The sequence below is a fragment of the Clupea harengus genome, chromosome 22 (assembly GCF_900700415.2).
Source record: "Clupea harengus chromosome 22, Ch_v2.0.2, whole genome shotgun sequence".
NCBI lineage: Eukaryota > Metazoa > Chordata > Actinopteri > Clupeiformes > Clupeidae > Clupea > Clupea harengus.
The window spans coordinates 13,394,736-13,408,173 of record NC_045173.1 but is presented as its reverse complement, the minus strand read 5'-3'; the positions used below and the strand labels follow the sequence as shown (position 1 = coordinate 13,408,173).

General features: G+C 45.1%; 1 protein-coding gene across 1 annotated transcript in view; it reads right to left on the bottom strand.

Annotated features, from left to right (window-relative positions):
* Positions 1-6,575: 6,575 nt before the first annotated feature.
* Positions 6,576-13,438, bottom strand: part of gna11b (guanine nucleotide binding protein (G protein), alpha 11b (Gq class)) — a 45,455-nt gene continuing 38,592 nt past the window's right edge. Inside the window, exons 4-7 of the mRNA XM_012815314.3 lie at positions 12,666-12,794; positions 7,912-8,041; positions 7,252-7,405; positions 6,576-6,870 (exon numbers count right to left, since the gene is read on the bottom strand). Coding sequence (XP_012670768.1) covers positions 6,680-6,870; positions 7,252-7,405; positions 7,912-8,041; positions 12,666-12,794 — 604 coding nt within the window. The 3' untranslated portion in view covers positions 6,576-6,679. The remainder of the gene's footprint in view (positions 6,871-7,251; positions 7,406-7,911; positions 8,042-12,665; positions 12,795-13,438) is intronic.

The window sequence follows — 13,438 nt, the reverse complement described above, 5'->3', positions numbered from 1 at the left end:
AATAAAAGGTCCTGGTATTAACCAATCATTAATTAATACTACTCAAAATAATCCTCTCACAATCCGTGTCACAGTCAAAAGACACAGACAGATAAATAGTCTAATATGCAATGAAGAGCAAGACACCTGGCAAAGTATAGGAACAAATTTATTTAAATTTAAAACAGATACTTTTATTCTTTTTTTATTTTTGTTTTTTTAGAAGGCGGCTATGAAAATCATTTTCATGTTTGAATGAGGTTCAGGCAACAGTGGTTGAAATTAAAACAAAATACAAAAAGAAAGAAATGAAAGAACAAAAAAAAAAAAAAAAAAAAAAAAAAAAACATCTATGGCGAGAATGTTGTACATCAATAACCAATAATATGTCCCCATTCTGGAAGGGCCATCTTTCAGCCCTGCCCACTACCACAATAACCAATAATATGTCCCCATTCAGGAAGGGCTATCTTTTAGCCCTGCCCACTACCACAGAGAGCACATGCATCGGAAAAACACTCGTTATTTGTTTACAAAAAAGAGCGCGCGAGAAAAAAAAGAAAACAGCAGTTTCTTTCTTAAACCTTCAACACAGAATATATATATATATATATATATATATATATATATATATCTCTCATCATATACTTTTTTGTTTATCACCTGTTTAGTGTTTCGCTTTTAAAAAGGAGGAGCGCACGTCGCAAGGGTTCGCTCGCCATTTGGACAACATTGGCACTTGTATGGAGAGGCTCTCTCTCTCCACAACATTGGGGTTGGCACTCTCAGTATCTTACATCATTTACATTTGGAATACTTACAAAATAAAAAGGTGAACAAAAAAAGTATTTTATACACCACTAAACATTGTCCTGTTTGATTTGAAAAGCAGGAAAGGAAGAGAGAAATGTAATTAAAAGAGGAAGGAAAAAATCCGAGTGGTCCTAAATGCCGTAGTGTTCATGTCATGTCATGTTAAATACAAAAGAAAATAATAATAACAATAAAAAAAAAAAAAAAAAAAATATAATAAAAAAAAAAACACAGCAGGAAAGTAGGCCTTTAGCCAGAAATGTCTTGCTGTGCTGTCCTGTCAATCAACGTAGACACACCCACAGCATTTTTGCTCACCCAATAACAGCTGCTTGTCTTTGCACTGGTAAACCTGTTGCTATGAGCTACGGACTGGTTATTATGGACTCCATCTTGGCCCGAGAGCCTTCACCAGCAGAACTGGGCCTTCCCTCTTGCAGTGCTGCAGGCAATGCAGTTTATACAGGAGACAGAGAGAAATCACCTGGCCAGGTTTAACATTTGAGGGGGAAGGCAGGGGTGGAGGGAGCACTGGCTAGGCCTGTTCCACACAACCACTTTGTGGGGGACAACAGGCAAGATGAAAGGACGCGCGGGGTTGTCATCGCCAGGCCTGTTCGAGTGTTTCACAGCTGAATGACTCCTCTAAACCCCCTCTCAGTTTTGCCGCTCCCTTTTCCTGGAGTCTGAAACTGCCACGCCTAACTGCCCTTGTAAAAATATGTAATATGAAAGCCACTAGTGGAGATGCAGCTGATATGTCTACGTGCAACTCTGGTAATACAAAACAGCGACACAAGCAAACAAAACTACCTAGAATGGGTGATGAGAGTCTTCACCTGATTATCAACACCCCTGGTTTTGCTGTGAAGCTGGCCTCTATGCCCAGTACCATCTGAAAAGTGTTCTGAAATGGCTGCCCCTAGCCTTGTAAAGCCACAACTAGTCTGTGATGATACAGACCACAACACTGGACAAGTCCAGGCCGGGGCCGAGACCAACACCACGCCTGGATAACACTTGTACATACTGCATGTTACGAGCTTACCTTCACAAAGAGATACCCCAATTCTAAACCAGTACTAATGACGCAAAATTAAGTTTAAATTCGTAGGCCAACGCCGGATTCGCCGTCAAAAAGGATTAACTGACGGCAAAAACACGAGATGGTGTGAACATCTGATGAAACATCTTATGAACCTCCTCTGGCATCTGTAGTGCACCCTTGTGCAACACGGCCCTTTACATACACCCCGCATCTAAAACCACGCTGAATGACGACCCTCAGGAACTAGATGCTACATGCAGAGCTATTCTCGTTGGCTCGCTGGCAAACATTGTGAAATGCAATCTAGTGATCTGTGACCAACACCAGATGCTGGCTTGCCTCAAAAGTACATTCCCCCAAAAAGGCAGATGCAATCAAATTTTCCGTAAAAAGTAAGTACAGCTGCCTTGCACTGATTGTTAAAGAGACTTAATTGTCATGGCAAACTTAAGGACCACTATCCTGAAGAGTAGGCTTGAGGGTGAGACTGAGGTCCAGGTATTTTACCAGATGGAGCAACAACAGTGAGTTCTCCTGAAGTACCCCCTCAGACAGCGCAAGATAGGGTTGTCCTATTAGTGCATGATTCAAAGGCCTAACGCCACAAGCTACATGCTTCCTCACAGCCTCTACAGTGTTTTCACAAACAAGCTAGACACCCTATGTCCCCCTCCCTCAACAGAACCTATTTGAATACTGTCCCATGGCTGACACAGAGCAACTGACCAAAAACAACATAAAAGAAAATAAAAACTAACAAACTAAACAAACAAAACCTCCAAACGCCCAGCCTACCAAACTTCCTTACACAGAAGTCACCACATTTAGCCAGAGAGCAAACCAGTCCACAAACGCCTGTCCAAATGGTCCTCCTTCCTCTCCCCTCCTTCCTTCTCTCCAACCCAAGCACGAATGACTGGTCTTAGTGGTAGGCGGGCCACAGCCAGCACTCTCTCAGGCACAGCAATAACCCAGAGGGATCCAACAAGAGCAGTCCAACTGACGACAGACTTGGCATTAACTCCCCACTGCCCACCCCCTTCTCTCTAACACTGTTGAAGAACTGAGGCCTTGTTCACTGTTAAGGAACAGAGTCCCCGTGAAGTGCCCTTGCTGCTTAAGGATGGGTCATCATTAGCTGCCTTCTCAGTCTGTAGGAGGGTGACTACTCAGAGAAGTGTGTACTTTTGAGTGTGCTCCCTCCTCAGGATACTTGAGTGGTTTGCTCACTGAAGTGTATACTTATTTTTTTTAATGCTCTTAGCAGAAATACTGTCAGATGAGTTTAGTCATTACAAGAGAGTGCGAGGGGAATGTTGCTTCTAAACATAGAAGAAGGAAAGAAAGAAAAAGACGCACAATGATAATTAACCTAAACATTTTTTAAAAGAGTAAAATGAGGACATTCAACCTTTTAGTGTCCGCTAAGCATATTTCAGCACAGCACACAGTACGAACTCTGTAAATGACGTTTCTGTCGAGCTTTGAAGCCGTGTCTGCGTGTAGCTGTGCTGTCTCACCCTACTCCAGCCATATTCATGTGTTCTATAAAGTCTACCAGGCCAGCGCTAGTCCCTGTAAGAGGAGGTGAGCACAGAGGGGGGGGGGGGGGGGGGGGTGCTGTGATCTGGAGCACAGCGCTAGTAGAGACTAAATTCAGCCCCTCTCGCAGGCTCTGCCAGGCTGCAGACATTCAGAAACCAGAGCAAAATCTGCCATATTCTCCCGCGAAAAAAACAAGAATAATAAAAAAAAAGGAAGAAAGAAAGCAAGGAAACTAACATATCTCTCACACATACTTGAGTTATGGTGCAATTCATCACTGGGTGGTTTTAATAGTGAGCCCGCCGTTCTTTTCTGTTCTGTTCTGTTCCCCACTCTGTGAGTGCAAGAGAGAGTAAGCTCTCGCTCATGAAGAACTCACCAAGTGGCAAAGCACACCTGTGCTGTTCCTCCCCTCTCCTGTCCTTGTATTCTGTCCCCCTTTCATCTAGTCCAATTGAGTTCAATTAATCTCATCTTACTTCCTTTCAATAGATTTTTTTAGTGATAGCCCTTGATGAATAATGAGAATGCGAGGTCATCAGTATAAAAGCTTAAAACGCCAAAATGCTAGAAAGTTCTATCTGCACATTACTTACTTGCACAATGAAGAAAACAAGCAGTGTTATTAGAAATACCAGAAAACAAAAAACCAACATCAACAACAACAGAAGAAGAGAAAGGAGAAGAGGAAGAAGAAGAAGAAATAAAACATGTTGCAAGCATATGGACCTAAAAGGTCGCTAATCACTGTTTAAAAAGCTGTCTAGTTTTTTTTTCATACGGTACATTTCCTATGTGTGGATTAAGCGCTGCATCAAAAACCCATGAGAAAATTCAAACTGATTAAAAAATATATATATATATAACAGGGAAGAGTACATACCTTATGGTAGGACATGGTAATAAAATGGCAACAGGTAAGTCTGGAGGCAAAAACAATGTCTTTTTAAAAATCCCCAAATACACTAAATGAAAAGACAAAAGCAGAATTCCATAACAGAAGTTTTTACAGCAGTATAGACTCATGTCTCCACCTTGATCTGTTAGTGGGGAGCGCTTCAAATATGAGAGCGAAAAAAAAAAAAATAGCATTCAAATTATCAACACCTTCAAATCTGGTCCATAAATTAGATAAATAAAAATTTATTTATTTAATTATCTTTCAAAAAAAGAAAAGAAAAAGAAAAGAAAAATATTTCAATTCTCTCATTATGTGGTAGGTAAAAAGAGAAAAGAAGAAACTAAACCAGGAGAGGTTTTGATTGGGCAGGGTGGGCATACGCACAGAGCTGACAATGTCACTTTTCACCTCTGACCTTTGGTGACCTTTCTGTGCACATGCGTCCTGCCCGCGTGATGCCTTAATGATGGTAGCGAAACGGAAACAGACAGAATCACAGTATCAATGATAATATTGTAATTCGTAAGAAATTAAAAACCCCCGACGAAACCGTACACAGTTACGAAAAAAAGTGGATTATATTTTTCTTCTTTTGCCAAAGATAGTGTACCACAGACTTTTTGTACATAAGCATTTATGTGTATACGTATTTACAAATATAAATATACACAATCAATTCACTTCATCAGACTTCAGCACAATAATGCTCCACCCCAACCCTGTTCCCCCCAAAACTCCCCATCCCACATGTCAGCATCCTTTGCCTCGACATGTCAAACTTTAGTCAGCTGATAGATAGATAGATAGATGACGCTTCCTTGTGAAAAACAAACAAAAGTAAACTGATTTAAAAACATTGTGCACCTGGGCCTTCGCAAGCCACCCCATCACTCAATCCTGCAGGGGGGATGGAGGGTGGGGGTTAGTGGGGTAGTTATGGGGTGGATGTGGGGGTTATGTGAGCGTCCATTTGCACGACTTAGCTCCCCATGCCAGTTGCTGTCAGGGGCAAGTTGCGGCCCGACCATTCACGTGGGGATCGAAAGGATGGGGTGTGTGTTTGTGAGGGGTGGTGCAGGGCAGGGAAGCGATGCAGCCTATCATAAAACATACGGAACATTACGCAAAGGGATTCTCGTGCCGTCCATTTGCGCTGCACACACACATGCTCACACAAACATAATCACTCACTCACTCACACTCTCTGATCAAGCTTGATTTGCACATGTATTCAAATATTTAAATAATCTTCATTTTGCTTCCTTAGACCTCTTTGTTTCAAATTCTGCCATTATGTATTTCTTAGCAAGTAGCAATAGTCACTATTATTAAAAATGTTTTTTTTTTTTTCTTTTTTTTTTTGTGGTTGTTTTTTTTCTTGTTGGATCATCTCAGGAATTTACAGAGATTTCCATTTTTTGTTTTTGGAAAACTCAGCCCACTCCACCCCTTCTCCTCAGCTTTAGAAAGTCATCTGAATTCAGCCTGGACTTTGTCTCGATCCAGGTGGTCTATTTTCTATGGTGCTGTAATCTTTTTTTGTCTCTTTTGTTTCTGCAAAGCTCACACCTGTAGATACATTCATCAATGTGAGCTGAAGACTTGTGTATGAAGTGTGTGTGTGTTAGTGCCTATGCCACACTTTCAATCAAAGTCCTGGCTGAGGCTTCAAGATCTGCCAACAGCTAGGTGAGGGGCGTTAAGTGTGTGTGTGTGAGTGTGTGTTCACATGAAAGGGAAGTGCAGCGACAGGAGTCAGGACAGTAGTGTTGCCAGGGTGATGGTGGTGGAAAGAGGGTTGGATGTCTTCCAGTGTCCGAGCCTACAAGGATGTTAGAGTGCATACCCCTCTGTAAAACACAGACACTCACTCGCCCGCCCGCCCGCCCACCCACACATACACACACGCATACACGTACACTCTCAGGGCCCTACAGCTGCCAACCAGAAGGAGTGGCTTTGGCAAAAATAACGAATGAAATGCATGAATGAGGGGCGGGGCTTGTAGGAGGGGCCTGTGAGACCACACGTCAGCTGGACAGGAAGTTCAAGAAGGGTGAGGAGTGAACAGTGGTACGTGTCAGTTTACGTGTGTGTGTGTATGGTGTGTGTGTGAGTGTGCCGGCAAGCACTGTGCACACACACATCAGCTATGTGTCTGTAGGTTTTTGTGTATGTGTGTGTGTTTATGCACATACACAAGGAGGTGCATGTGATGCATGTGAGCACACACACTCAAGTGCACATATGTATTCAGCCATATGTGTGTTTGTGTTTCTGTTTTTGTGTGTGTGTGTGTGTGTGTATATATATGCATGTGTGTAAGTATGTGTGTGCATGCCTGTGTATGTGCGCGCATGTGTGTGCGTGTGTGTGTGAGGCCCAGCGCTGGCTCACACCAGGTTGTACTCTTTGAGGTTGAGCTGCAGGATGGTGTCTTTGACGGCGGCGAAGACGAAGCGGATGTTCTCGGTGTCGGTGGCGCAGGTGAAGTGCGAGTAAATGATCTTGTCGCTGTCGGGGTTCAGGTCCACAAACATCTTCAGGATGAACTCCCGAGCCGCCTGCGCATCCCGCTGTGGGCCTGTCCATTGGACGGGAGAACAGTCAATTAGTTAGCCAATCAGGTATGGTTATTCCTTCCGAGATGATGCAGTGCTTGCAATGAAAAAAATGAATCAAAAATAAATAAAGATTTGTTGCATACTGCAATGACAACTTACTTGCAGGCTATGAAATTTCATTCTAAGCCTACTGCTGCCCAGACAGGATCTGCAGCAGTACTTAAGAGCTGCACTAGAGGGCGATAGTGATTTAAAACACTTTCTGAATGCTGAACAAGAACAATAATGTTCTCTCTGAACCCTGGGGAACATAAAGGCTTGTAGTCTAGAGCCAGATGAGATCCCCACCTAGGAAAAGAGACAATGCATGGAAAAACATGGCGCTGTCGTCCGATACCCACCATCAAACTCAGGGAAGTAGTCCACCAGGTGGGAGTAGGAGATCTTCTCCTCCAGCAGGTCCTTCTTGTTGAGGAAGAGGATGACGGAGGAGTTCTGGAACCAGGGATATGTGATGATGGTCCGGAACAGGGCCTTGCTCTCCTCCATACGATTCTGTGGGAGGCAAGAAAGGAGGGTGGGGGGAGGGCAGAGACCGGAGACCGGACAGGAAGGGAAAGAGGGAAGAAGAGAGGAAAGACAAATACATCACAACAACACATTTTACGAGTTGGCATGTCAGCTTGCAATTTGCATAGGTTATGATGTGGCTACTGAGACAAGTATGACAGAACCCTCTGTGTTTTCTGACTTCTTTTCACGTCTCTCAGCCTTGAAGATGGTCCAAAGCCAACACATTAACAGTTACATGTCCACGGTTGATGGCTATTCTATCACATGGGTGAACCGTTTTTTTTTTTATATACTTCAAAACCCCAAGGCAGCTCTGACCTGCGAAACAAGTAACCTTTCTGACTCCTCTCAATGAGTCAACAGTGACATAAACAGTGAGTATTAAAACAACATTGGACAATTCTATACTGTGCTCAGTTTACAGTCTTGCATCCTAATATCCACAAAGGGAGCGGTTTGCTCTCTCATGACAGTGCAGCCTGCAGTACCTCGTTGTCGGACTCCACGAGGACCTGGTCGTACTCGCTCAATGCCACGAGGAACATGATGGACGTGACGTTCTCAAAGCAGTGGATCCACTTCCTCCTCTCGGAACGCTGGCCTCCAACATCCACCATCCTGAGATAGGGGGAAGTTAAGAATGCACGCAAGAGAGAGATGGAGACAAGGAAAGAAAAGGGAAAACAAAAAAGAGAGACAGACAGAGGGATGAGGATGGGGTAGAGAGATCCCAGAGACAGGAGAGGGGAAGAGGAAATACTTCACTATTAGAAATCATGTCAGTTAGACGTCACAAGTAGTCTGATTTAGAGCCAAATCTAAGGACGTTTCCATTATGACATCACTACAGCTGCGGTGGTGCCTGCTGTAAATAACGGTCTCCGTGCAATCTTCACATGAACTGAACTCACTAAATTGTCAATTTTAAATGGTTGATTCATATAATAAGGACACATAATCAACCTTTCAAATACTGTTGAGCTGAACTGCTTTAAAATGAGAGTAGAACAATGAGTTATTGACTCAAGAGAATTTGCTAATATAGCACTTAGAACAGCATTTGATTTTTTTTTTACATTGTAGTTAACTGTAGCCCTAATTAAGCAATACAACATCTAAATCTTGTTCCTGGAACCTTGGTGACTATGTCTTACACAGCCAGAGAATTGTCAAATGGTTTAACGATGGCTATTGTTAAAGGTCTAAAAGATAACTAGTTTTATTTTTTTCTCTCTGTTTACTGCTCACCATTCCTAAGCCGATTTCAGATAAATGCAGCTGTTAAACGATCTCGGAAAGTCTGTTTAATTCACCCACAAAATCACTTCAGTTCATGCTAAGTTTGCAAGGACACATTCTGAGGCATTTGAGAGAGATCTTACAAAGGCCTTAATCTTATTTAAACCCAATTACCTATAAATGGTAGGCAAATAATAAACCTTTACATGTTAAACATAAAAGGAAAGTAAGCTTTAGCTATTCTAGGTAGTACACATAATGCACAGGAAGGACACAACCTTTATCCAGTTTATCTAAAGCTAAAGACAACAAAGATGCATAACAAGGTCAAACCAGAGGATGCATTCAACTCTTTAATGAGTCGATCCAAAAATCCACCACCAATTCGGTAAGATTTTTGTCTTTTTGTGACCCCCGACCCCATTAGTGTTGAGAAGCAGCTGACTCTACAGCAGCTCCACCATGTCAACACGCGCCTCTTGTTTCTCTCCCGTCTGTGTCACAGGTGAGGGATACCTGCAGCCGACTCCATTACTGCCGTTCCACTCTCATGAAAACTGTGAAAGCTGTCACATCTTTTTTTTTTTTTTACTAAAGTCTAAAAGGGAAAAGTAAAAATTTAACTGGTGAGATTTACACTAATACTATAGAATTAGTGTGTTGTGGAAACGTCAAATTTCAGCCATTGTGGATGTCCAGTACTGCTTCTCACACACCAATGGGCTCTGTCAGGTAACCAAGAAACAACTCCCACCCACACACCCAGACCCAGATTCCCAACAGCCTCAGATCATGCTACGCTGGAGAGAGAAGCAAGAGTAGAGTCCCCTGCCCACTCTCTCCACATCTCGCGGTCTCCCCCTCTCTCCTCGATCTCGCTTTCTCTTTCTATTTATCCCTTGTTCACTCATTAAACACCTTCAAACATCTATTACCTCTTATGTCTCTCTGCTTCACTCATGAGACATCTTATTAAACATCTATTACTTCCTATGTCTCTTTCTCTCCTTTCTGCTGTTGTGAACCCGGGCCTTGAGTCAGGTCCCCGTCCCCCCCCAGTGACCCCGTCAGAGGAAGGAAACATAACCTGAGGAGGATGACGACTACACACGAGTGTCACGTGACTACTGAAGTGCACAGTTCCCATCATCAGTCACACCACAACCATTCCCATGCATTACAGCAAGACCAAGTAAATAAATAAATAGATCCAGCCGCACTCCAAACCCACAAAAGCGCTAAGTGCAGAAACACACCAGGCAGAGAAGTGGTACTAAACAGTGCTAGGAGAGGAGAGAGGAGAGAGAGAGAGAGGGAGAAAACAAAACAAGAGAAAGAAAAACTGAGACATAAACAAAAAAGAACTAGAGAGAGAGAGGAGGTACAGATGGAAGATAGAGACAGAGAGAAACAGAGATAAACAGAAATAGAGATAGACAGATGACAATGAACTCTGCAGTTCTTACTGCATCTCACCCATTTTTTTCCTCTTACCCCCCAGAGTTCTTTCCCCCAATATCTCTCCCCGCGCCTCTCTGTTCTTCCCGTCACACGACCCAATCTCTCCATCTGAGATCTCCACAACAGCCCCATCCCCCCTCTCCTCCTTTCGTGGGTCTTCTCCATCCCTCCATCCTCTCGTCACTCACTCGCTCTCCCTTTTCTTTATCATTCCCTCTCTACTGCTCTCATATGTCCCCTGAATTCTCCTCTTCTTCTTCTTCTTCTTCTATATCCTCCCCCATTCCCCTTTTTCTCCATCTGTCATCCCACCACTCCTCCTCTTTTTCCTCTCCCATTTTCACATCTTGCGCTCTGCCATCTCTCTTACCCATCTTACTCTCTTTTCCTTCCTCACCCCTCTCTTCTCACCCATGACTCAGCTCAGGTGTGTGCTCCTCCTCCCCCCCCCCCGGAGGCATTTAAAACACCATAGCCTTGCTCCAGACACACTCAAACAGCAGTCACCCCAAACATCCCACAAAGTAGTCCCAGATCTAGCCACTCCCATCTACTCTCAGAGAGAGAGAGATGGAGAAAAAGTGTCAGAGATTGTGAGAAAGAGAAAAAAAAAGAGAGAGAGAGAGAGAGAGAGAGAGAGAGAGAGAGAGAGAGAGAGAGAGAAAGAGTAAATGAGGCGTAGAATAAGACAAATTTGAGGAGGAGGTTCTTTGCGTTCTGAGCTGAACAGACAGCCGTTTAGAGAGAAGGGAGGAAAGAGAGGAAGAATAAATGACAGGGAGAGAAAGACACATTCTGATTGGGGCTCCATGGCGCCTTCTCGTGTCTCTCTGTGTGTACACCACCAGGCGTGTAGAGAGAGAGGGAGGGGTGGAGGGAGGGAGGGGGGGCTGCGACGGGGGCTTTGACAAACGAGGCCCTCCAGGAGCGGCGGCCCAAAATAAAGCTCCTTCACACGGCCGACCTCCTTCTGCCTGACGCCAGACACATGCGACCTACTTACAAACATGGCCACTGACCTCAATGTAGGCCGCCATACCACGCCCCTACCCGCCCCATCCACTCCTTCAACACCGCGCCACAGAGAGAGGAGAAAGGGAGAGAGAGGTAGAAGAGATGAAAAAGGGATGAAGAGACAGTCAAGGGAGAGTGTGAGTTATGGAGATGGAGAAAATGAGAACAAGAACTCAACAAGGTGCTAGTGGGCAGGGGAGGGAACAGAAGGAAGAGAAAGCGAAAGAAAGGTAGCGAGAGAGATGCAGTGTCCAAAAACTGGGATGAAGGAAGTGGATGAAACGGGAGGAAAGACGCTGTACAAAAACAAAACTGAGCAGAGAATGGTGAACCAGAGATGGCCACCAAGGGGACGGACCAGAGATGGCCACCAAGGGGACGGACCAGAGATGGCCACCAAGGGGACTGACCAGAGATGGCCACCAAGGGGACGGACCAGAGATGGCCACCAAGGGGACTGACCAGAGATGGCCACCAAGGGGACGGACCAGAGATGGCCACCAAGGGGACTGACCAGAGATGGCCACCAAGGGGACGGACCAGAGATGGCCATGAAAGGGACGGACTGAGTTTGGCTGGTTTGTGTGGCAATGGCCAACATGTCTGCAGCTTCAATGTGGGTAAAGCCAAGGGTGGAACAAGATGAAAAATATTAAATTGGGTCTCAGAATATATCAACACACACACATACCTCCTAGAGTGTGACATGGCTATGTGAGAGAACAAGGGGACAGCGGGGTAATCAAACAGAGATGCCCCAGGCTGGGGTAGAAGGCAGAGGCCGTGGCTTCAGAAAAACGTCCATCTGACACACACACACACAACATATGTACCGACCTCCTGAGACACACTATATAAGATACAGTTTAGACCCTAAATGATGCCAAAATGTTAGGGACCAAAACTGACGCTACCTACCTACCTACCTACCCACCCACCCACCCACGCACGCACGCACGCACGCACGCACGCACGCACGCACGCACGCACGCACGCACGGAGGCCTACCAGACACAGCTACATTACACAGGCAGTGCACATGCTCAGGATGGACTTGCAATACTTTTTTACCTTTCACCTTTCCAACCCCTTTCTCCCCCGACATGTGGAATATCTGTAACCTGCACTTCTTCGGTGTAAACTATTGTTTATGCACAATGCATTGTTCATTTATACGCAGGTCTCCACCTTCATTGCTTCAGATTAAGTACAAGAGCAACCCAACAACTTCCCAACTCCCCATCAGCGCTTCACACTTTCAACCACTTGAAGGGGCAAGGGGCTGCTTTATGCTATGCATCCCAGTGGTCATGTCTATAAGCCACAATACTGAATCAGCACACACACACTTGGTATAAAGTCTTTGCGGTGTTTGGGAGAAACATGGATCCCTGGCACACGCACACACCCACACACAGCCTCTGTTTATGCATCGGTCTCTTTCATCAGAGGCAATCCTGCAGTCACACACACACACACACACACGTATAAGGCTCGGCACGGGTCCACGGCGGCCCTGGCGGTGTACCTGAAGATGATGCTCTGGAGGTCGAAAGGGTACTCTATGATGCCGGTGGTGGGGATGCGCACCCTAAGCACATCCTGCTGTGTGGGCAGGTAGTTGTGTTCGGCAATGCGATCCAGATCGCTAAGATAGCTACAGAGAGAGAGAGAGAGAGAGAGAGGGACAGTAGGGGAGAGAGAGAGAGAGAGAGAGAGAGAGAGAAAAGGAGAGAGAAATAGAGATAGGGAGGGACAGTGACAGAAAGAGAGATGGGAAGAGGGAGAGAGAACACAAGGTGGAGAGAAACGGAAAGAACCCGAAAGATAGACAGGGATAGACAGAGACAAAGAGAGAGAAAGAGAAAGAAATACAGAGACAGGCAGAGAGCGAGAAAGAAATACAGAGCACAGAAACAGTCAAATCCCAGGCACAGAACAGAGACGTTGGAGCACACACACACACACACACACACACACACACCTGTGCTCCTTCTCCTGGGCAGGACAGAGCTAGTGTGTGTGTGTGGTCCAAGTGTGAGGTGGAGAAGATGGGCAGGGTCATGACCCCACAACCCCCTGACAGAGTCAAGAGCCCCATCACTCACTGGACCCTCACCGAGAGAGGCGGCCAGGCCTTTAGCATCTTCAGCTACACACCCTGACATGGAGCTGCTACTGGCAGTGCTAGCTAGCTGTGTGACTTCAGCCTTTAACATATTGTGCCAGATTTCAGTAGCATCAGACTCCACAACAGTCCCAAAGTGGCTCCTTAGCTTTTGCAACATCTCCCAATTCAAG